We start from the raw sequence: 25,308 nt of genomic DNA, 5'->3' as shown, positions 1-25,308 counted from the left end.
GGTGTTGCTAGACGGAGGAGCACATCGTTTTTCAAACGCTCCGACCCGCTCCGCTCTGTAACGTTTGTTTGTTGTAGTAGTGAAACAAGTCACAGATACATCGACTTTTATATGCAGTGGTAATGGATCCTTGCACGACATTGAAGATCCTGAGACGGTGATCAATAAAGAAAGCATCAAATAAAGAAGTGAAGCTGTAAATCGTTTGTTTCACTAAACACAAAGTTACAGTAGATTAGCAACAAGCGCAGCGATTACATTTAGCCTGTTTATGCAGCCGCTTAGTGGCTTTAAGTTTTAGGCTTAACTGCTTCATTCAATATCATTTGAAATAGTCTTGTTCATGTACTTCAGTGATAAAAGGGATCCCTCAGTTCACAACCAGTACTGGCTCTGTTTTCTAAAAAAGAAATGTAATTATTTTAGAGTCATTCATGCTTGAACAGAAATTGCATCTACAGTTCTAATTGTTTAAACTGTAAAACACATCCTGTATTATTTATTCTTCAGTGTTCTTAGGATTGCTGCTCAGTCATGTGCATTTATTCTCCACAGATTCAGTGCATTGCTTCAGGGAAACTGTAATTGTTTGTAGTTCCTAACAGTCACCACCAGGTGGAGTTTAGTGCTTGGTGAGCACACTGGTCTCAGTGAGCAGCAGCACAGACACATGTCCTGTTCACGAGTGACCAGTGTGGCTTTGTGTCCATACGTTTACAGATTGACAATTACACGACTTAAAAAAACCCTGCAGCATTTTCCAGATCCAGATGTGGGCTGTGTTGCTCTGGTGTGGAAACCTCTCTGATAAGAGGGAGAGATTTCTGATAGCAGGAATTCAAAATGTTGGATGGATGGATATTTGTTGTCTGAGATTGGTGGCTCAATCCTTTTTCAGAGCACATTTTACTTTTGTAAATCTGAATATCTGTACGTCTGAAATGTAAGGAAAGTTATTTAAGTGCAGAATGAAGTTTTAAGCTGCCACTGCAGGACTTGGAAGTCTTAGAAATGTGACTAATGATAGCTGTCCAGGACAGCTAAATGGATTTTATTCACAAAGTAATCTCAGAGTCTAGTAGCATCTCCTCATTACACATAAACGCATGTTATTTGTGAATTTGTGTTCAAGTTAAATACTACAAAAAGGTTTTAGGCAAATTCTATACACAAGAAAATCCCCAAACCTGAATTATTGACTACAGACATATTCTAATTCACGGAATTGATAGATGATTCAGTCTCAAAATCAGAAATAATGAACAAAAAAGAGATATAACAAGTCTCTGCTGGAGTCAGTGGGAACATTTCCATAGAAGCACTTTGCATCAGCAGCACCACGCTCCAGTGATCTGGGAGAGTTTATAGTCCTGACACTTGAACTCTGGATGACTGACAGCTGTCCTTCATGACAACAGAAGACACAGAAATCCTCCTCATCAAAAACATGACTCTGATCTGCGTCCTCATCTGGACTCTCCTCTGCTGCTGCTTCACAGGTAAAGTCCAGAGAATCCAACTCCTCTCCTCTATGAACATCTGTCCCTCTGAAATGAAGCTGACAAAACCATGAAGCTGTTTTCTGTTTGTGTCTCTGTTTCCTCAGAGTCCAGAGGTCATATCACAGTGACTCAGCCTGGATCAGTGACTTCTGCTCTGGGAGGCTCCGTCACCATCACCTGTAAAACCAGCCAGGATGTTTTTTTTTCTAGCGGGTTCCACTTTTTAGCCTGGTACCAACAGAGAGATGGAGGAACTCCTAAACTGCTCATTTATTATGCTAGCAGCAGACAATCAGGAACACCAAGTCGTTTTACAGGCAGTGGATCAAACTCTGACTTCACTCTGACCATCAGTGGAGTTCAGGTTGAAGATGCAGCAGTTTATTACTGTCAGAGTTATCACAGTGGTCCTGTGTTCACACAGTGAAAAACAGTCGTACAAAAACTTCCCTCAGTCAACAGTCAACAGAAACTGAACTGACTGATACACACACACACACACACACACACACACACACACACACACACACGCTCACACACTCACACACACTCTCACATAATACATTTTCATCAATATATTACTGATTACAGCTCTTACTATCTTTATTTTACTTTACTTTATTTTATGATGCAAAGGTTTCTTTCTTCTTTTTTTACCTGAATGGGGAAAGAGTGTGTGAGATACCAAGCTGCCCCGCCCACTAGCTGGAACGTGGCCTTTGAGTTCCAGGTGGAAAAATAAAAGACGGAAAGATGGTTTTGCAGTTCAGGAAACAGCTTTTTTCCTTTATATTCTACCAACAAACAGACATAACCAAATAAAGCGCTTCATCAAAATAAGACAACAATACTGTGGCAGGGTGGAGGAGCTGCAGCCACTCAGGTTGATTGGGGCACAGGTGGCCCCAATCAACCTCTCCACCCTGCCTGCCTTCATAAGGCATGGCTGCAGAGCAGCAAGAGGTCTCTCGTCTGCTGCTGGAGCTGAAGCACGTGTGTTGGTGATTGGAAATAAAAGGGTTCTGCAGTAAACTCCGTGTCCTCCTCTATCCTGTCGGTCGGGCCCCGTAGCACTAGCCTTGCTACAAATACAATTCCCTATGATTACTCCAAACATAAATAATACAAACAAGGAGAATCCTCAACATGCAAAATTACAATAAATTAGTACGAATTAGCTCCACAACTTCCCCTGTTACACCTCGTGTCTTGGCCCCTCCACTAGTGGGAATAATATAAAAACCCTGTCCCACTGTGGAGACACATCCGTAATGGGACGTGGACAAGAGACAAACACAGAGAAGGTATCAAGGTAACTAACTGTACAAACCGGTTTATAGACACATGACACATGAAAGATGGAGGATGAAAAGTCTTTAATACAACACCATGTTGACAAAACTGAAAACAGAATCCCAACCATGACAGTGACCAGCACACATTGATGAAATAGAAGTCCAGGAGTTCATGAAGGGGAGAAGTGGACATGTTCACCTTCTCACAGAGTCATACAAGTATTTTTTGGAGAAGACTATGGAAACTTATGTTTCCCATGAAAACATTTAATCAGAATTTGTCTTCATTTATGACAAAGACACAACTGATTCAGACTATTGTCTCCAATTTTGGGGTTCATGCTCAAGAAGATCAACTTTCAAGGACAACAGATTTTATTTGAAATATGTCAAGACAGAGAGGTGTATGGATATAAAAACTATTCATCTGATCAAAAATGAACGTTGGATGAACTTACCTCCGTCATGCCTGAATGTAAATTATGGTCTTGTTTTTCCAATTAATTGTATTAGATATAATAAACTGTAGTATATGAGCTCAGGATTTCTTTCTTAAGCGGTTTCTCAGGTATGATACAATCTAAATCTTATTACTTTATGCATATTTATATATTTATTGTACCAACACATAAGTGATAACTATGGATTTCATGTAAAGTACTGGACTGAAATCACCACAATGACCATAAATAACCTTGTTAATGAGTTTATTGTTTAAAACCATCATCAATGCAACAAGAAGGAAAACATAACTGTTGAAACATTTCAGGAAGAAAAGAAACAGAGAGAGAGAGAAGTAGAAGAGTAAAAGCAGGTTGAGAGTCCCAGGGAGTCAGGTCAGGACTGGGAGCACTGGTCTCTCCTCAGGGTCTCTGAGACTGGAGTCTGGCAGCCCTGGGTGGCCTCACAGGTCACAGAGAGCACCTTGGTCCACTGGTCTGCAGGGAGTCTCAGGGTGCTGCTCCAGCTGTAGTGGCCGTCCTCCTGCAGCACCCCGGGGCTCCTGCTCTCCTCCCAGCTGCTGCTGCTGCTGCTGCCGTCCACCTTCCAGGACAGACTCCAGTCTGAGGGGAAGCCCTTGTTGGCCAGACACATGAGTGTGGCCGTCCCCTGCTGCAGCTCCCCACTGGACAGGACTGTCAGGGAGGGGGGGACTCTGGGAAATGATACAGTTAAGATGAAAAATCCACCTCAGTGTTTCACTTCCCTCTCTTATGTGCGTAACCGTGGTAACAGACAAGCATCACTGCTGAACCACAGCAACAGACAGGTTTCAGAACTAAAGATAAAACTGTAAGAACATTTCATTCTTCAGATATTTTCACGTTCTTGTGATTTCTTTTTAGTAAATTTCTCAAAAAGTACTTGAAAATATGAAAAAACTTCTATAAGCTCCATTTAAAATAAAATACTTTGTGTACAAAATATGACAATGTGTCTTTCATTTTATCAAATATCTTTCTACAGTGGCAGAAATAATTAAAACAAGAATGTCTTTGCACTTTTAACGTAGCAATATTCATTATATATATATATATATATATATATATATATATATATATATATATATATATATATACTAAAAAGCCTAATGTAGAATGAAACATATTTTGAGTTTAATGAACAGGGTTTGTCTTATTTTCTGAGCAACATCTCTAACAACAGGTTACACACAATCAACCCCAACATAAAGTAATGTGAAACTTTGTTGTTTTGAAAATGAAGGATGTTGTTCATTCAAAGTTCTTCTGTGTTCATTTCTAATCGTTGTCATCAAAACTCAGAGTTCATATTTTAAAAGTCATACAAAGTTTTCAGTGACACCGACAAACATGACTCACTATTTAAATGTGTGTCTGATAGCTAATTAACATTAATAATTATTTAAATCATCTTAAGAGCATTTCCCCCTTAAATATAAATACTGTTAACCACTGAACTACATATCAAACTCATCAAATCAATGAAACTCAGAAATGTCATGTTCAGATTTAACACTGACGTTTAGAGAGAGTTAACATGACTAAGTTAAATTTAAATTTTGTCTTAGAAATATTTTTTCAAACTTGATAGAGAAAATAATACATTTTTATTCCTACAAACAAATTGATGAACTGAAGAAGTCTTTCAAGTGTCTGAAAATGTAAATGTCTCCTCTTCAAAAATTACTGCAATCCTGTCAAATACAACTGTATCATTGAATGTTTTAGAAACAATATATTTTTATATAATAAGATAGAAACAGAAAAAAAGACTTGAGGTCATTAAATGAATCAGAAATACAGTTAACTTCCAGTCTGGTTCCTCCACCGAACGTGTACCACAGTGATACAAACTGATGAAACCGTCGTACAAAAACCTCTGACTGCAGAGAGACACGCTCTCTGACTCTGAAACAAACAAACTCTACAAAACATGTCATGTCACTCTGCATTCATAAGCTGATATAAAACCTGAAAATGTAGGTTCATCACATATTTATGCTTACTTTGATTTTACATTTTTAAACTTAAATCATCTTTTACTATTTTGAAAGAAATATTAGACTTTGGAAAAAGGAGAAACAGTAGAACACTGTACATAAAAAAACAACAACCAGATTTTAGGGGAATAACCTTAAGGTTTGTTAGTTTTAGCAACTCCCTATTATAATTTATAACAAAGTAAGAATCAAATAGCAGTTGAATTTGATTCACTTGATTTACGTATGAAGTTCAAAACATGTCATAGAGAAAACGTTGACGAGATAAACTGTGTTACTTTCTTTATTTTTTAAGTCTTATTTTCTAACTCCAATTACAGGAACAAACTCGAGAGTCAATGATCCATTGTGGAGAGTTTACTGACTTCTGCCTCAATAGCGCTGTGATAAGCTCTGACAGAAATCTGTGGGCCTAATAGAACATATGTTTACAAAAAATATCTGTCTTTAAAAGAAAACCTTAAGCAACCGTCTTGAAAATGTATTTTTCAAACAAGCCAGTACACACATGGATATATTGATGATCAGGCGCGTCATCTCCGCCGGGGACGGTGGGGACGCATCCACACCACTTTGTCTGAGGAGCAGATTTGTCCCCACCAATGAGAGGGCCGCGTTTTGTGTGATACGTTCATATATAATCGTAAAATTTGTAGGTTATAATAACGATAAAATGTGCATTGTGCGGCCAGTGTAGGTTAATTCTTACTTTACAACTGTCCTGAACGCATCAGGGCTGTGAGCCAACCTGATTGGCTGGAACTTAACTTGTTTCGTTTTTTTACATTTGAACTAACTCGTCTTGTTGTAGACTATGTGCGACTGCGGCATTTTGGAGGGAACTTTGAAAGAGGAAAAATAAAAAAATAAAAAGCACCAGTCTGGATCGTTAAAAAGAAAGGTAAAAGAGAGAAAGGAGAGGCTAGTTGCTTCCTGTCCGCCGCTCACCTCATATTTTGCAGCGGCGCCGGTGGCTGATGAGGAGGCTAGTGTTAACTGTAGCGGCAGTGCAGAAAGAAGTTTCAGCCGCCTGAAGCTCATAAATTCCTGTTTACGTTCGTGCATGGATGAGGCCAGGCTGTAGAACCTCACTTTTCTGAGTGTTGAGCGGGACATTGACATCGATAAGGAGAAAGTGGTTGGCAAGTTCGCCGCCATGAAGGAGAGGAGGGTAAAACTTTAAGAAGACCACACAGCATGTACAAAGTTCTGAACCGTTACATTGTTTTCCACGTTACTTGGAATATATTGTTCGAGCCGAGGATGATGTTCTGGAGTTCGGAGTCTGTGAATTGGGGCAGCGGCAACAAGCGCAGAGACAGCAATCGGTGAGCACATAAATAATGATCAGAATGTTGTTATTGCCTTGACCACCTTAATGTACCTTGTGTTGTTGTCAACTGTAATAGACCGCCGAGTCTATTTTCTATTTGAATGCATATTGTGTGCAGTTGATACATTTTTAATAGGCTATGCGTTTTGTTGTGTTTAGACCGCCATGTCTATTTTCTATTTATAGATCTCATTAATGGCCTTATAGACAATTGTGTCTATATTCTATCTGAATAGATTGTGTAATTGTAGATTACATTTTATGTTTTAAGTTATATTAAATGGTTCGGCTCAGACTCTGTGAGTCACTGTCACCCCAGCACCAAGGACAGCGATGCGCTCAGATTGACGGCTGTCAGGCTGCGTGTGTGTGTGTGTGTGTGTGTGTGTGTGTGTGTGTGTGTGTGTGAACTGGTTTGAGGCTTTCTGAGGCACCTAGGCTTGCTTGGCTCAGTAAACGTGAGCATTTGGGTTGTTTGCTGGGTATGATGAGGTGTCCGTTGTTGAATAGTAAAATAATTATCATAAGGGCCCATTGAGAATGCTCCGCCCCCTCTGTGCTGAAACCCACGCTCCGACACTGAAGACCGCGCAGATGGCTTTTAATATGGGGACAATATCGCGTCAATACGCATCATCTAATGCAATGCCTATTATTTATCATGAAACCTCAATTCGGAAGTAATGGGCCTAGCTCGTACCCAGCACTTTTCAAACCTTACTCAGGTTTATGGTAAATGTCCCCAGCACTTCTGAAATCAAACTGACGCCCATGTTGATGATTATCATCTTCATCATCCGAGTTATGAAGTCCCTCCTGGAGTCAGTGGGAACATTTCCATAGAAGCACTTTGCATCAGCAGCACCACGCTCCAGTGATCTGGGAGAGTTTATAGTCCTGACACTTGAACTCTGGATGACTGACAGCTGTCCTTCATGACAACAGAAGACACAGAAATCCTCCTCATCAAAAACATGACTCTGATCTGCGTCCTCATCTGGACTCTCCTCTGCTGCTGCTTCACAGGTAAAGTCCAGAGAATCCAACTCCTCTCCTCTATGAACATCTGTCCCTCTGAAATGAAGTTGACAAAACCATGAAGCTGTTTTTTCTGTTTGTGTCTCTTTTTCCTCAGAGTCCAGAGGTCAGGTCACAGTGACTCAGCCTGGATCAGTGACTTCTGCTCTGGGAGGCTCCGTCCCCATCACCTGTAAAACCAGTCAGGATGTTTATGACTCCTACCATTTAGCCTGGTACCAACAGAGAGATGGAGATGGAGGAACTCCAAAACTGCTCATTTATTATACTAGCAACAGACAATCAGGAACTCCAAGTCGTTTTACAGGCAGTGGATCAAACTCTGACTTCACTCTGACCATCAGTGGAGTTCAGACTGAAGATGCAGCAGTTTATTACTGTCAGAGTTTTCACTACATCAACAGCAAAGGCGTGTCCACACAGTGAAAAACAGTCATACAAAAACCTCCCTCAGTCTGACTGAACAGAAACTGAACTGACTGATACACTTCACTGAACACACACACACACACACAACCACACAACCACACACACACACACACACCACACACACACACACACACACACACACACACACACACACACACACACACACACACACACACACCACACACACACACACACACACATCTTAACTCGACTTCTGACTTAGATTACATGATATTAAATAAACAATAGATACCCGAAACTAAACCTACTGTTGAAATAGATAAACATAAGTGTGGCAGGGTGGAGGAGCAGCAATCACTCAGGTGATGGGTCACAGATGTGGCTCATCAACCTCTCCACCCTGCCAGCCTTGATAAGGAAGGAGCTGAAACACGTCGGGGGCTGATGCTGTGGGAGAAGGTGCTTGTGCACGTGTGTGGCGGTGTATGCTTTAATAAAAGGGTTCTGTACAAAACTCCGTGTCCTCTTTATCCTGTCGGTCGGGTACAATAAGGTTTCAACAGTGTAAAGAAGAAATGTTGAAGGTAAGTAACTATATTCCTTTAAATGGATCCCTGAGAGCGGATGGATGGATGGATGGATGGATGGATGGGTGGATGGATGGATGGATGGATGGATGGATGGATGGATGGATGGATGGATGGATGGATGGATGGATGGATGGATGGATGGATGGATGGATCTCTACTCCCAATATTTTCTATTCCCGAAAAATTAACAGATATGTAAAGAAAAATGTCCTGAAGAGTTAATCTGCATCATAATTGTTAAAAATCATGTTGTCAAAATTGATAGCTACTTAATTCATCAGTAAACCTCTTGATTTAAATTTATTTTAAATGTATTCAGTTTAAGATCGCAGGGACAATGCACATTAATAAACATATTTGTAAATAATCAGAATTTGTCATCATTTATGACAAAGACCAAAGGACCAGGGGCCTTATTTAAAATGGAGTGCGTAGGATTCATACTAAAAGTGCACGTACACACAAAAGCCGAAAATGGCGGGCGCAAAAAAAAATCCGGATCTATAAAACCGCGTGCACGCACACTTGCACGCAATGTTCGCTTTATACATCAGAGTCCAGCTGGAAGGTTGCGCAGCTGAATCCGCCTCATATCCCGCCCTCTACACGCCCACTTTTTACCATAAATGGTTTGTTCTTGCATATGAATGAGCCTGCTGAGCATGCGCAGTGGCTTCCTGCAGCCTGTTTGGCGTCAGGATGAATGAGACGTGTGGTGCCACCGTGACACTGACTTTCACGGAGACTGAGATGGAGATGTTGTTGATGAGGTGGAGGACAGTAAAACTACATTATTTGGTGGTCACAGTAAAAGTAGAAAAAGTATATAGGCTAAATAGTATAAAATAAAGCGAGTGAGTGGCAGCATGCTGTTGCTGTCCGTTAGTGACACAACGCAATTTCCACTGGGGACATGGGGGACATGCACCCCCCTCCCCTCCCGCCCCCGCACTTTTCAAAATCATGTATTTGTCCCCCCCACTTTTTCACAGTTTAAAAACTAACGGTAGGCTCAGCCTGTGATTGCAAATCATCCAGACTCTCTGTGCGAAGGCGGGCGATGCGAAGACGGGACCCGCTCCCCCTCCTCCCTCCTGTCTCTCCTCAGAGCTGCTCTAGGCTGATTTATGGTTCCGCGTCACACCAACGCAGAGCCTATGGCGTAGGGTACGCGTCGCTGCGTACCCTACGCTGGACCCTACGGCGTAGGCTCTACGTTGGTGTGACGCAGAACCATAATTCCAGCTTAAAAGTAAACACAACATGCGCGCACGTACCCGTGCATGACAGGCAGACACACACGGGGAGAAGAGACTATTTCTTTAATTTTTATTTTTTTTAAAACTTTATCCTTATGAACTCAATTGTTATATAGTCCAACTTTCCTTATTTTAATCAGAACACTTTCTTTTTTCCTCTTCGGCGTGGAGTAGTGGGCTCGGGGCGGCAGCCATCCCCCCCCCCAGTGCAGGGGTGAGTGTGACACGTGTGTTCGCATGGTATTGTTCGGACTCTGGCTTCATCCCTTGGTGGCTTGCCCCCCTTGCTGGTGGGCCTCAGCCCTGTCAAGCGCGAAAATCCGTCCATCCCTGCCCCAAAAATATTGTCGAAGTGTGACTCCATTTTTTATTGACCTCCGGGTAACGTATTTTAAAAAGAGAAACTGATTTTACTGAAACTAAGATAATAAAATTATATTTTCATAACAGTCAGTCTCTGGTGTATTAGTCAATCGAAATTTCACGTGCGCCCTAAAGAAAAAGTGTTGATCATCGAACCACACAAGCTTTATAGATGAGGCCCCAGCTCTATACCCTCCGCAGGGTGCTCAAGGGTTCATGGGAATTTGCCCAACCAGTCTACATGTGTTTTGACGATCTGGAGAAGGCATTTGACCGTGTCCCTCGTGCCATTCTGTGGGGGGTCAGTGAGTATGGAGCCCGGGGCCCTCTATTAAGGGCTGTCCGGTCTCTGTATGATCGGAGCAGGACTTTGGTTCGCATTGCCGGCAGTAGGTCAGACTTGTTCCCGGTGCATGTTGGACTCCGGCAGGGCTGCCCTTTGTCACCGGTCCCGTTCATAATTTTTATGGACAGGATTTCTAGGCGCAGCCAGGGTCGGAGGGGATCCGGTTTGGGAACCTGAGGATTTCCTCTCTGCTTGTTGCAGATGATGTGGTCCTGTTGGCTTCATCGGACCGGGACCTTCAGCATGTGCTGGGGCGGTTTGAGGCCGAGTGCGACGCGGCAGGGACGAGAATCAGCACCTCCAAGACCGAGGCCATGGTTCTCCACCGGGAAAGGGTGGCATGCCTTCTCCGGGTGGGTGGAGAAGTCCTGCCTCAGGCGGAGGACTTCAAGTATCTCGGGATCTTGTTCACGAATGAGGGAACGATGGAGCGTGAGATTGACAGGCGGATCGGTGCAGCGTCCGCAGTTATGCGGTCGATGTACTGGACCGTCGTGGTGAAGAGGGAGCTGCACGCACGCACGCACGCACGCACGCACACACACACATACACACACACATACACACACACACAAGCTCACAAATAATACTTTTCATCAATATATTAATGAATATAGCCTCTACCCTACTGTAACAATGCTTCATCAATTCACAATTTTTTTTTTTTTTTTTTTTACAGTGGAGTACATCATTTTAGTAATAGTTTGAGTGATACATATGTTTGCAAGTAAACCTTAGACATGTGGTCGGAAACCAAATAACAACAAGCCAACAAAGCAAATTCAAATATCAAGTAACCAACGTGTCCTAACTGTTCTTTAAACCAGTCAAACAAACTACTTATGACAGGTGTATGTAACATTTTGGCAATATCTTTCAAGTGATGCGTTATTTCTTGGACTGTGGCATTGCGGGTATAAATGTACAACAATTCTCTTCTAACAATGTGAACGATTCTCATGGCTGGTACCGCATGGCCCAGACCACATATTCCAGACCAACCGTTTGGAAGATATTCACAAGCCTTCACACCACAAATCCAGTAAACATCCTTTGGTAGAGGTATGGAACAGCGATTAACCATTGTAGCAAGGTAGCTATAATCCTCAATGGAATCGGGCAGTGGATTTTGGCTTGTTTTAGGCTTAACAAGCGGTTCTTCAGAAGGAGAGCATGTGGAGTCACAGTTTGGCCTGTGCTGCTCCTTTGCTCCTCTGCTCCTCTGCTCCCCTGCTCCCCTGCTCCCCTGCTCCCCTGCTCCTCTGCGGAGGTCCCGGGTGCTGGAGCTCAGCTACTTCCGGGCAGGAAGAAGAAGGAATCGGCTGGTTTCCGCTGCATGGTCGAGGAGTTGTGTTCTTGCAGTGGGATGCGTGGAACCAGGTTAGCGCCCCTCACACTCGAGTGTCGGTGGTGCAGGACGTGGTGAGCCTTGGACCAGCGAGGTTTTCTCTGACACAAACCCAGTCTCCGGGTTGTGGCATGGTTTGCCACTAGGAAGAGACTGGACAGCTTTTACTTTTCTGTGGATTGACTGAACAGCAGAAGTTAGTAGAACAGAATGATATCATGGATTCATCCATGGCATGGAAGTCCATCTTCTTCATATATACAGAACTGAATTGCTTGGTATGGTCATAGGTCTACCCATAATCCTTTCATGAGGCGTGAGTTTGTGCTTCCTAATGGGTATTGACGGGTGTCAACATTGTCTATTTTAAGTCCAGTTTAAAATTCTCTACACATACAAGAACATTTTCATACAAGAACATTTTCATACAAGAACAATTTCATATCCCTCGCATAATGTCTATTTGCAGAGCTTCAAAAAAGTCATGGTGGGGGGAAGTGTTGATAATGTTTGCAATATTTTTATAGGATGCAAATCTTGGAGCTTATCAGTCTTTCAACACTATCTGACACATTCCCCCTTTTGCTCATCTGTGATTGCTAACTGTGATCAGCTATGCGACATACATGCTATTCACGGGTACAAGGATGTGGGTTTCACAACGCGGCCGTCGTTGCTGACCCACAAATTATTTACATTTTTACAACCATGGGAATGCTACAATCCGTTTTTCTTCACCTCAGTATTCTCTTGTAGGAGGGCTACATCATTAGGAGAAACCAGGTCGTTAGCGGGTATAGAAGGGCAAGGTTTTACATAGACAGGTAAGCCAAATTTGGCAGTTTCTTTTGCTGCATGGTCAGCTGAAGCATTGCCTAGTGAAAACAGGGTTGGACTGGGTGTGGGCTTCACATTTAACAAAGCAATAGATGAAGGTAGTTGACAGGCTTGTAACGGTTCACCAATCAATTTACCACATTTAACGGGTGTCTCCGAGGATGTGATAAATCCTCGGTTCGCCCACAATATATAAAATGGTGTACACAACCAAAAGCATATCTGGAATCTGTATAGATTGTAACAGTTTTACCTTTTGATCAGTGTATATAGTTAATCTACTTGGGTGGAGCTGGAGGAGGGCAAGGCGGCGCTTTCAACAATTAAGAATTATCACAAATTGTATAACCTGTGTATGGTATTCCATTTTTTATAAGCAGAGCCGTCAGTGAAGAAAACAGGAAAGGTCAGGACGAGTGTTAAAGGCAGAGGTGTCAAAGGTATTCACATTCATTACTCAGGTAGAAGTATAGATATTAGAGTTCAAAAATACTCCTGTAGAAGTTGAAGTATCAACTCAAAATTTTTTTCTCAAGTAAAAGTATAAAGTACTGGTTTCAAAAACACTTAAAGTATAAAAGTAAAAGTAATATAAGGGGGGAAAAACCATTAAGGCTAAAAGCCATTGAAAATGAATGCCTCTTAGTAAAATGCAAATATATTAAAGAACCATATATTTGCACTATTGAGCATTAACATGTGTTTCAGAGAGCAGACACTTACAAACCAATTATGTTTATACTTCTCATCCAACCACAACCAAATTCACTCTATCCGGATGGCACAATTTAACTGGATAGTTTTTTTAAAGGCCGAAATGAAATAGAGTAAGGCTGTTTTTAAAATGTAAGGAGTAAAAGTAAAAACCGTCTGAAAAATAATTACTCCAGTGAAGCATACACAACCAAAATTTCTACTTAAGTAAGGTAATGAGGTATTTGTACTTCGTTACTTGACACCTCTAGTTAGAGATTAGTTTTACATGCATTCAGAGACGTTATAGTTGGCTCACAGACAGATTTCCATGCAATTAAATTATGAAGTTACCATAGGCAGGATAAGATTATGTAAATTGGGATGCTCTGATTTGGCTCACCACAATGGGAGCCGTTCCCATTTTCTTTATTTGAGACGTGTGTGACATGTGGATTGGTGTGAATGATCATTGGCTGGCTCCTCTGCGCCTCCTCTCAGCGCTCAACCTGTGTAGGAAACACTTTTGAAAAAAACATTAGTATTTTCATACATTTCAGATTCTTTTTTTTTTTTTTTTTGCGTTATCCAGCCCTCCCCTTTGTTGAGGGCAATTAGCAAATATATATTTTGCATGTACCCTGGAGGAAATCTATCAATCTGATCTTGTGACAGACCACAATTCTCTTTTGCTGTCAACCCTATTTTAGCATAAAGTTCCCTGGGATTATCAACTACTTCCCTTTGAACTGTTAAGGCAATAAATATTGTAAAAAGGTCTGAGCTTGCTCTGGTGTGATTTTGGCAACAGCTATGGGATTAAAGATAATTCTTCAAGCATCAAGTACTTTACTTTTCAAATCATATGGCAAAGTTAGTTTAACAGCTGTTTCCTCTAGCCATTTTTGTTTATTTATTTAAAATCTCTTACTATTATTTGGCTCCAAATTTTGTAGGCAACAGATCTTGGATTTTTTGTAAAATCTAGTCGTCATCAGAAGTGTCATCGTCACTTGATTCTTTAATCAGTTTCACCGGATAAAGGTTTTGATTTTATCATTTAACTGGTTCTCTAATTCATTTTTGTCTGCGTTGTGTTTTTAAATCCTTCTAGTAGAGCCATCAGCTTTTTTATTTTGATCAGTAAGCGAAGCTATTTGGGATTCTGCATTATGGCGTCTACTTTCCCTCCAAAGATCTGAGGGAGTTTGAAGTGCTTTTAGTTAATTTAACAATATTTAATACTAACTAAGTAACAAACAAAACTAACAAATAAAACTATCGGTACCGTGATTACCATACATGTATTTAAAGAACTGAAAAACTTCCCAAAAACTTTCCATTTTCTTACTATGAGATCCCTCCAAAAAAACTTTCAATTACACTCGCTTTTACCCACAAATCATCAGTCTACTTCAGAGCATACAAATCATTCCTGTTGATGCAAAGAAGAGCGAGTCGATTCTTGCAGAAATGAAATATACCTCATTTGGGAGAGCGTGTCATTCCCACTTATAAAATAAAAAACAGTTCCTCTACATACAGTATATGTCTATTTCTCACAAATATATCAGTGTTCCAACACTTACGGACACCAAGTCCTGCATATGCTATAAGTCCCTCACTGGACTACTCTTGGTACTCAGACCAACCATGGCACTCTGGCCATTTCTGTCTTTAATGTTACCCGAGATATTAAACCTTTTTAGAAGAGCGAGTCAGATTCTAAGGCAGGATAAGCAAAGCATTCTCGCAACACAATCAAATTCAAGTGTTATGAAATTGTCAGCATTCCTAAACATCTCTACAATAACTTTTCCCAATAACACAAAATAATAAAAAATAACCCTCACAACCACACAGCGGACTTACCTATCATTTCAGGATAACGTCAACTTTATCTGGCACTCCAGTTCACAGACTTTCGACAACAGCCAAGCAACAATAATTTGGGATTTTGTAAATGGACCCCTTACCTCTGATTAATTTAGATAGAAGTCGCTGGTTGTGTCGTTGGTCTGGAAAAAGGAGTTCCCATCGAAAGTCTATTGTTATCCGGGTCAACGGCACCAAATTGTTGAGGAATTTATCAAACCAGTTCAGAAGTCCACTTTGTGGTGAGAGATTTTATTTAGCCGGCGTTCAGCAGACCAACACAGACGCAGTGTCTCGGTCGGTGGGCTGACATCGAGTGATTTTGTAACAAGCTTTTTATACAAGAACAAACGGCAGGAATAACAAGTCAGTGAGAGACAGTCAAAGGTGTGATCCTTAAGCATTGGGACCACCCCTGAGGGATCAGGAAGTCCATATATGGTTTTGTCTCTGTGGGGGCTGGAAGTCTCGGCAGGGATGCAAGACGCCGGACCTTGCGTGACAATGTCCCGGCAGGGGTCTTCAGGGACTGGAACCTGCATGTCTATGTCTTAAGGGGTATATGAATCTGCAAGGCGTTGTTGTGTCCCTGCAGGGGGGCCAAACTGTAACAATGCTTCATCAGTATCAATAATAATCTATGTCCTGAATTTTTTGTTTTGTTTTTGTTTTTGCTTAACTTATGTAGCGCCTCTCTAGGGTGAAAACCTATAAGCGAGAGGTGGCTAACCTGAGCTCTTTTTTCCTCCAAACAAAAAAATTGGGTTTTCGTAATAAACTTAAAAAATACCACCTGTTACATTCAATAACCAAACCAGTTTACCAAAAAATAAATTGTTTACTCAAACTTGGCTTCAAACAGATACAACAAAAACAGTTCGTTCACAAAATATAATATATCCCACTTTAAAGGGTCTCCATAAACTCAAAAATAAAACACGTGCAAATTAAATTGAGCACTCTCAATTAACAGTCCCAACGTTGCCATTGAGGTAGCTGGCCGCACCCTCCACAAAGTCCCGGGAAACCACGTGCGGCTGGACTAGCCTCTAGCTTTGCTGCATGGTCGTTCTCGGGTTCAGTTTGCCACTGGACCGCACACGACCATCACCACACGTCTTTTCAGAGTCCTGGTCGAACTCCTGCTCGACCCTGGTGAAACAGACAGAAAACTCAACAGACTTTTAGCCAAAGTTGTCCACGTTTTGTCTGCTTTCCTGCCAACCGTCATTCCTCCGCTCTCGCGTCGTCTCTCCTGCGTCTCTCTGCTCCGTCCTCCCTGCGCCTTCCCCTGTGTCTCCTGCGTCTTCTTCGCGTCTTCTCTCTCAACCCGACCAACATCCGTACCCGACTTTTCAAAATAAAATACATACATTTACTCCTGTACCTTCAACATCAGCAAAATGCCCCAATGACATTCACAATAATGACATAAAAACATATTAAATGCACTTTTTTTATAACACAAATAAACATTTGACATAACATAATCATTAACCTTTTTTTTCTTTCTTTCCAATCTCAAAGGTTATTTATTTTGAAAATGCTCTAATAAATGACTTTTTAACACTAATTAATAATAATAATAATAATAATAATGACTTGGATTTATATAGCGCCCTTCAAGGCACCCAGAGCGCTTTACAGAGATCATTATTCATTCATACACATTCTCTCCGGTGGTGGTAAGCTACATTTGTAGCCACAGCTGCCCTGGGGCAGACTGACGGAAGCGTGGCTGCCATATCGCGCCTAACGGCCCCTCCGACCACCACCAACATTCATACACATTCATACACATTCACACGGGGCAAGGTGGGTAAGGTGTCTTGCCCAAGGACACTACGACAGCAAACTGGGACAGAGCGGGATTCGAACCGCCGACCTTCCGATCATTGGACGACCCGCTCTGCCACCTGAGCTACTGCCGCCCCGAATTAATGCCTTTTTAATCTCAAATTACTCAAATTTCCACAGGGCTACACTTACATATATCATGATAGGTTGTCATTGTGTCTTCACAATACACCCCACATTTCAAAAAGCTGCAATGACAACATTGCCGGTGTCACTTTACTAAAAAGAATAACACTATAGATTAGACTGTATTTAGTGTATTCTCTTTAGAATTATCCCTTTTGCTTATTTCTTTTTTGAATTAATCCATGCTGGAGTGTGATTGTCACTTCAAACTATCTAAGAGCGAACTTGTGTCATTATGTACCGGTGAACAGTGGACTCAGGTCGTTTCATACAGTTCAAGTGGGGACCTTTTTTCTATAATGTAAGTCAACAAACTACTACAATTAATCAGGCACCTCCAGTGCTTGTGAGAACTGGTCAGAGTATTTTGGGACTGAACAATTTTATTTTTTTTAAAGATCTAGTCAAAGTGTAATGTCACATCAGTCCTTAGTGATTTATTGAAACTGAAAAGAAAGAATCGTACTGCTGACCATTTTATTTACAATTGTATCCTGGTTGTTTTTCTATTTTTTTCCCCTTGTAGATTTTAAAATACTTAAAACTGAAGACATCCACTAAAGCTGAGCATTTTATATTTTTTTACAATACCATAATAAATCATGTACACTGGTTTCTTCACTAAGTAGCCTGTTTAATAGCCCCTCTACAGTTTGGCTCTCCAGCCATTCACACTATGGCCTATGGGGGAGAGCAACAGCAAATTATACTTATTGAAAAAAGAACAAGTATGTTATCTGACCTCGCTATATTCAGGAATTACTTTAAAATAAATCTCCTGAAGACGTCCAAAAAGACACAACAAAGTGTTGTTGACACATGATTAAAAACCTCTCTAAGATTGGGAAATGTCTCTTGACTCCAATTAAATGATTAACAGCGAATACAAAATAACAACAATAATACAGAAGAATGTGAAATCCCCTAAGAGAAAATTAAAATTAGTGCACAGGTGTAATCAATCGTTAAAATATAACTTAAAGAGTATATTTTATATAATTAAAGCCTACATGAAGTCAGTTTTGTTGCTAATACTGCAGTCACTGATATTTATGCATGCAACCAGGTTACTTCTGATTTGCAGGTAAAACCTTATTTATTCTCAATTAAAGTGGCCGTGATTATTTTAGTAATATTTGTATCACAGATAAATGTTTAAATGTTGATAACTTTAAAGTGAAATTATCAATTTTTGAAAGAATCAAATAAAGTCTTTGTAGTAAACAAACAGTCATTAGGTGACAGAATGAGTACAGACAGTTCCTCTGAAGTATATGGAGGTCCACTCTTTGATAAGTAGACATCGATCAAAGATTGGAGTCCCTTTTGGCAATTTCTTTAAAAAAAAAATCACATTTGCAGTATTATGGTAAAAGGCCTTAAAAGAAAATTTTCTATCCTATTTTTTTTTTTTAATGACCAGAAACAGAGGTCCACTGTTGGTTGTAGTGCAATGACAGGTCCACTGATAGTGCGGTACGCGTGTATGTGTGTTCAGTGAAGTGTATCAGTCAGTTCAGTTTCTGTTCAGTCTGTATGAGGGAGGTTTTTGTATGACTGTTTTTCACTGTGTGAACACAACCTGACTGTTGATGTAGAATTCACTCTGACAGTAATAAACTGCTGCATCTTCAGCCTGAACTCCACTGATGGTCAGAGTGAAGTCAGAGTGTGATCCACTGCCTGTAAAACGACTTGGTGTTCCTGATTGTCTGGTGGTAGCAGCATAAATGAGCAGTTTAGGAGTTCCTCCATCTCTCTGTTGATACCAGGCTAAATAGTTGGAGTCACGAACATTCTGGCTGGTTTTACAGCGGATGGGGACGGAGCCTCCCAGAGCAGAAGGCACTAATCCAGGCTGAGTCACTGTGCCCTGACCTCTGGACTCTGAGGAAACAGAGACACAAACAGAAAACAGCTTCATGGTTTTGTCAGCTTCATTTCAGAGGGACAGGTGTTCATAGAGGAGAGGAGTTGGATTTTCTGGACTTTACCTGTGAAGCAGCAGCAGAGGAGAGTCCAGATGAGGATGCAGATCAGAGTCATGTTTTTGATGAGGAGGATTTCTGGGTCTTCTGTTGTCATGAAGGACAGCTGTCAGTCATCCAGAGATCAAGTGTCAGGACTATAAACTCTCCCAGATCACTGGAGCGTGGTGCTGCTGATGCAAAGTGCTGCTATGGAAATGTTCCCACTGACTCCAGGAGGGACTTCATAACTCTGATGATGATGATGTTCATCAATAGATCCATGTGTGTACTGGCTTGTTTGAAAAATACATTTTCAAGACAGTTGCTTAAAGACAGATATATTTTAAATATATGTTCTGTTAGGCCCCAGGTTTCTGTCAGAGCTTATCACAGCTCTATTGAGGCAAAAGTCAGTAAACTCTCCACAATGGATCATTGACTCTGATCGGACTTAGAAAATAAGACTTAGAAAATAAAGAAAGTAACACAGTTTATCTCGTCAACGTTTTCTCTATGACATCTGTTTTGAACTTCATACGTTAATCAAGTGAATCAAATTCAACTGCTATTTGATTCTTAGTTTGTTATAAATTATAATAGGGAGTTGCTAAAACTAACGAACATTGAAGTTATTCCCCTAAAATTCGGTTGTTTTTTTATGTACAGTGTTCTACTGTTTCTCCAGATTCCAAAGTCTAATATTTATTTCAAAAGTAAAAGATGATTTAAGTTTAAAAATGTAAAATCAAAGTAAGCATAAATATGTGATGAACCTACATTTTAAGGTTTTATATCAGCTTATAAATGCAGAGTTGCATGAGATGTTTTGTAGAGTTTGTTTGTTTCAGAGTCAGAGAGCGTGTCTCTCTGCAGTCAGAGGTTTTTGTACGACAGTTTCATCAGTTTGTATCACTGTGGTACACGTTTGGTGGAGGAACCAGACTGGAAGTTAACTGTAAGTATTTCTGATTCATTTAATGACCTCAAGTCTTTTTTTCTGTTTCTATCTTACTCTATAAAATAGATGTTACTAAATCATTCAATGATACAGTTGTATTCGAATGAATTTGCAGTAATTTTTGAAGAGGAGACATTTACATTTTCAGACACTTGAAAGACTTCTTCAGTTCATCATTTTGTTTGTAGGAAAAAATATGTATTATTTTCTCTATCAAGTTTGAAAAAATATTTCTAAGACAAAATTTAAATTTAACTTAGTCATGTTAACTCTCTCTAAACATCAGTGTTAAATCTGAACATGACATTTCTGAGTTTCATTGATTTGATGAGTTTGATATGTAGTTCAATGGTTAATAGTATTTATATTTAAGGGGGAAATGCTCTTAAGACGATTTAAATAATTATTAACGTTAATTAGCTATCAGACACACATTTAAATAGTGAGTCATGTTGTCGGTGTCACTGAAAACTTTGTAGGACTTTTCTAATGTGAACTCTGAGTTTTGATGACAACGATTAGAAATGAACACAGAAGAACTTTGAATGAACAACATCCTTCATTTTCAAAACAACAAGGTTCCACATGACTTTATGTTGGGGTTGATTGTGTATAATCTGTTGTTAGTGATGATGCTCAAAAGATAAGACAAACCCTATTGAATCAAATCAAAATATTTTTAATTCTACATTAGGCTTTATATATATATAATGAATATTGCTATGTTAAAAGTGCAAAGATGTTCTTGTTTTAATTATTCCTGCCACTGTAGAAAGATATTTGATAAAAGGAAAGACACATTTTTACATTTTGTACACAAAGTAGTTTTTTAAATTGAGCTTTTAGAAGTATGTCGATATTTTAAGAAAATCTTTAGAAATTTACTAAAAAGAAAACATTAAAACGTGAAAATATCAAAAGAATGAAATGTTCTCACAGTTTTATCTTTAGTTCTGAAACCTGTCTGTTGCTGTGGTTCAACGGTGATGCTTGTCTGTTACCACGGTTACGCACATAAGAGAGGGAAGTGAAACACTGAGGTGGATTTTTCATCCTAACTGTATCATTTCTTCTCCTCTGCAGTGGGCCGAGTCCCCCCCTCCCTGACAGTCCTGTCCAGTGGGGAGCTGCAGCAGGGGACGGCCACACTCATGTGTCTGGCCAACAAGGGCTTCCCCTCAGACTGGAGTCTGTCCTGGAAGGTGGACGGCAGCAGCAGCAGCAGCAGCTGGGAGGAGAGCAGGAGCCCCGGGGTGCTGCAGGAGGACGGCCACTACAGCTGGAGCAGCACCCTGAGACTCCCTGCAGACCAGTGGACCAAGGTGCTCTCTGTGACCTGTGAGGCCACCCAGGGCTGCCAGACTCCAGTCTCAGAGACCCTGAGGAGAGACCAGTGCTCCCAGTCCTGACCTGACTCCCTGGGACTCTCAACCTGCTTTTAGTCTAACACTTCTCTCTCTCTTTCTTTCTTTTTCTCCTGAAATGTTTCAACAGTTATTTTTTCCTTCTTGTTGCATTGATGATGGTTTTAAACAATAAACTCATTAACAAGGTTATTTATGGTCATTGTGGTGATTTCAGTCCAGTACTTTACATGAAATCCATAGTTATCGCTTATGTGTTGGTACAATAAATATATAAATACCCATAAAGTAATAAGATTTAGATTGTATCATATCTGAAAAACTGCTAAAGAAAGAAATAATTAGCTCATACAATTCAATTCAATTTTATTTATATAGCGTCTAATACAGAAAAAGTTGTCTCTAGACGCTTTCCAGAGACCCAGAACATGAACGCCCGAGCAATTATTACATAAACAATGGCAGGTAAAAACTCCTCTAGTGGGAGAAAAACCTTAAGCCAAACAGTGGCAAGGAAAAACTCCCCTTTAGAAGGGAAGAAACCTTGACTGCAGTTTATGATCCATCCATCCATTTTCCGCCACTTATCCGGATATTGGGGGCAGCAGTCTCAACAGAGATGCCCAGACTTCCTTCACCCCAGACACTTCATCCAGTTCTTCCTCCAGCTCTTCCTCCAGCTATTCCGGGGGGAGTCTGAGGCGTTCCGAGGCCAGCCAAGAGACATAGGGCCTGATTTAGTAAAGTTTTGCATGTGTAAAAACGTGTGCAAACTTGACATCACCCACAAACCAAAGTGCCAGCTGATCTACTAACAGCGTGCAAAGAGGACTGCGCCTCTCAAATGCGCAAAATAGCACACGCAATTCATTTAGTACTTTTGCCCTGATGAATAATCAATATGGGGCGTACCCGCCAGAAATCGCTAAATACTGGGAGGGGAAGATGCAAATTGGTCCATTTACCACGCGCAATGAGATTTACCAAGCCTGAAAGTTTTTGCGGGGATTGTGATTGCGTCTGTATTTAATACGTTCGAAAGGAAGGTGCTAATCTCCACATGCAAAAGGAGAAATATTTTATTTGAATGTTAAATCGAGTATTATTCAGCAAAAGGTTGCCACAGGAGGCACATTCATTTTTTTATTTGTGATAATAAATAAATCACGTGTTTTCATGGAGAAAAAAGTGTTTCTTATTGTGCGCCTATACTTGTTCTGCAGTTGTCATACCCCGGTGTTGTGCCGTATTCAGCACCCCTGCCGTGAAAAGCACCCCCTCGTCTGACAAAAATGATATTCTCATTCCGTGTCATGTTCTGTTTAGTGTCCAGTTTTGTGTTAATGATTCATGTTTAAATGCGCTCATGGATTCCACAATAGTCATACTTTCCCACAATCACAGTCACAGATAACAAAATCGGGTAAATGGTTATTGATGTCATTAATTAATTGCCTGCTTACTGTGTTGTCTTCCATAATATTTGTAAATATATATAATATAAACTCCTAAGTATGTGTTTGTGTGAGTGTGAATATATAAATATATTGAAGTGTCAGTGTGTTGTTTTTTATCTTCGTCTACTTATCATTGAATTTACGAGGGGGTGCTTTTCACGGCAGGGGTGCTGAATTCGGCACAACAATTTGCCTCTTCCACTAATATCTCTAACTCCAACTCGTCAAATTTCATTTTGCGCTTGCGACTATATCCTGCTTTCCATCCAGACTCTCCATGGTGCAAAGTTTGACACCTCATTTAAATACTGCTGTTTGCACCTGTTATCAATTGCGCACGCAATCTTAGTTGATCACCCGCAAAACAAACAACAACAGCACGTGCAAACTTTTTCAGTGCACACACAATTTAGTACTCTTTATTTAGGATCTTAGTAAATCGGGCCCATAGTCTCTCCAGCGTGTCCTGGGACTTTCCCCGGGGTCTCCTCCCGGAGGGACATGCCTGGAACACCTCCCTAGGGAGGCGTCCAGGAGGATCCGGTACAGATGCCCCAGCCTCCTCAGCTGACTCCTCTCAATGTGAAGGAGCAGCAGCTCGACTCCAAGCTCCTCCTGGGTGACCAAACTCCTCACCCTATCTCTAAGGGAGCGATGAGGAAACTCATCTCGGCCGCTTGTATCCGCGATCGTGTCCTTTCGGTCACTACCCAGAGTTCATGACGGTCGGTGAGGGTAGGGGCGTAAATTGACCGGTAAATCGAGAACTTCGCTTTTCGACTCAGCTCCTTCTTCACCACGACGGTTTGGTACACTGACCCCATAACTGCGGACGCTGCACCGATCCGTCTGTCGATCTCATGCTCCATCGTTCCCTCACTCGTGAACAAGACCCCGAGATACTTGAACTCCTCCACCTGAGGCAGGACTTCTCCACGCCAACCGTTACCGGTGGAGAACCATGGCCTCGATCTTGGAGATGCTGATTATCATCCCTGTCGCGTCGCACTCTGCCTTAAACCGCCCCAGCACATGCTGAAGGTCCTGGTCCGATGAAGCCAACAGGACAACGTCATCCGCAAAAAGCAGAGATGAAATCCTGAGGTTCCCGAATCGGATCCCTTCCGGCCCCTGGCTACGCCTAGAAATCCTGTCCATAAAAATTATGAACAGGATCAGTGACAAAGGGCAGCCCTGCCGGAGTCCAACATGCACTGGGAAAAAGTCTGACCTACTGCCGGCAATGCGAACCAGACTCCTGCTCCGATTATACAGGGACTGGACAGCCCTTAATAGAGGGCCCCGGACACGGTCAAATGCCTTCTCCAGATCCACAAAGCACATGTAGACTGGTTGGGCAAATTCCCATGAACCCTCAAGCACCCTGCGGAGGGTGTAGAGCTGGTCCAGTGTTCCACGACCGGGACGAAAACCGCATTGTTCCTCCTGAATCGGAGGTTCAATTATCGGCCGTAATCTCCTCTCCAGTACCCTGGCATAGACTTTCCCGGGGAGGCTGAGAAGTGTGATCCCCCTGTAGTTGGAACACACTCTCCCGTCCCACTTTATAAAAAGACGGACCTCCACCCCAGTTTGCCACCAGTTCAACATTGTTAATGTAATGTGTGTGTGTGTGTGTGTGTGTGTGTGTGTGTGTGTGTGTGTGTGTGTGTGTGTGTGTGTGTGTGTGTGTGTGTGTGTGTGTGTGTGTGTGTGTGTGTGTGTGTGTGTGTGTTCAGTGAAGTGTATCAGTCAGTTCAGTTTCTGTTCAGTCTGATTGGGGGAGGTTTTTGTACGACTGTTTTTCACTGTGTGAACACAACCTGACTATTGATCCAGTGAAGACTCTGACAGTAATAAACTGCTGCATCTTCAGCCTGAACTCCACTGATGGTCAGAGTGAAGTCAGAGTTTGATCCACTGCCTGTAAAACGACTTGGTGTTCCTGATTGTCTCCTGCTAGCATAATAAATGAGACGTTTAGGAGTTCCTCCATCTTTCTGTTGGTACCAGGCTAAATAGTTGGAATGGGCAACACCCTGACTGGTTTTACAGCTGATGGGGACGGAGTCTCCCAGAGCAGAAGGCACTGATCCAGGCTGAGTCAATGTGATCTGACCTCTGGACTCTGAGGATACAGAGACACAAACAGAAAACAGCTTCATGGTTTTGTCAGCTTCATTTCAGAGGGACAGATGTTCATAGAGGAGAGTAGTTGGGTTCTC

General features: G+C 41.4%; 1 protein-coding gene across 1 annotated transcript in view; it reads right to left on the bottom strand.

Moving 5' to 3' along the window:
- LOC133460929 (uncharacterized) overlaps positions 1 to 25,308 on the bottom strand; it is a 30,182-nt gene that overhangs the window by 4,812 nt on the left and 62 nt on the right. Inside the window, exons 2-7 of the mRNA XM_061741643.1 lie at positions 24,893 to 25,209; positions 21,371 to 21,518; positions 19,329 to 19,428; positions 18,917 to 19,221; positions 5,081 to 5,132; positions 3,642 to 3,951 (exon numbers count right to left, since the gene is read on the bottom strand). Of these exons, the coding sequence (XP_061597627.1) occupies positions 3,642 to 3,951; positions 5,081 to 5,132; positions 18,917 to 19,221; positions 19,329 to 19,428; positions 21,371 to 21,518; positions 24,893 to 25,209 (1,232 nt within the window). The remainder of the gene's footprint in view (positions 1 to 3,641; positions 3,952 to 5,080; positions 5,133 to 18,916; positions 19,222 to 19,328; positions 19,429 to 21,370; positions 21,519 to 24,892; positions 25,210 to 25,308) is intronic.

Source organism: Cololabis saira, chromosome 15 (assembly GCF_033807715.1).
Source record: "Cololabis saira isolate AMF1-May2022 chromosome 15, fColSai1.1, whole genome shotgun sequence".
Taxonomy (NCBI): domain Eukaryota; kingdom Metazoa; phylum Chordata; class Actinopteri; order Beloniformes; family Belonidae; genus Cololabis; species Cololabis saira.
This window is presented reverse-complemented; position numbering and strand designations above follow the sequence as displayed.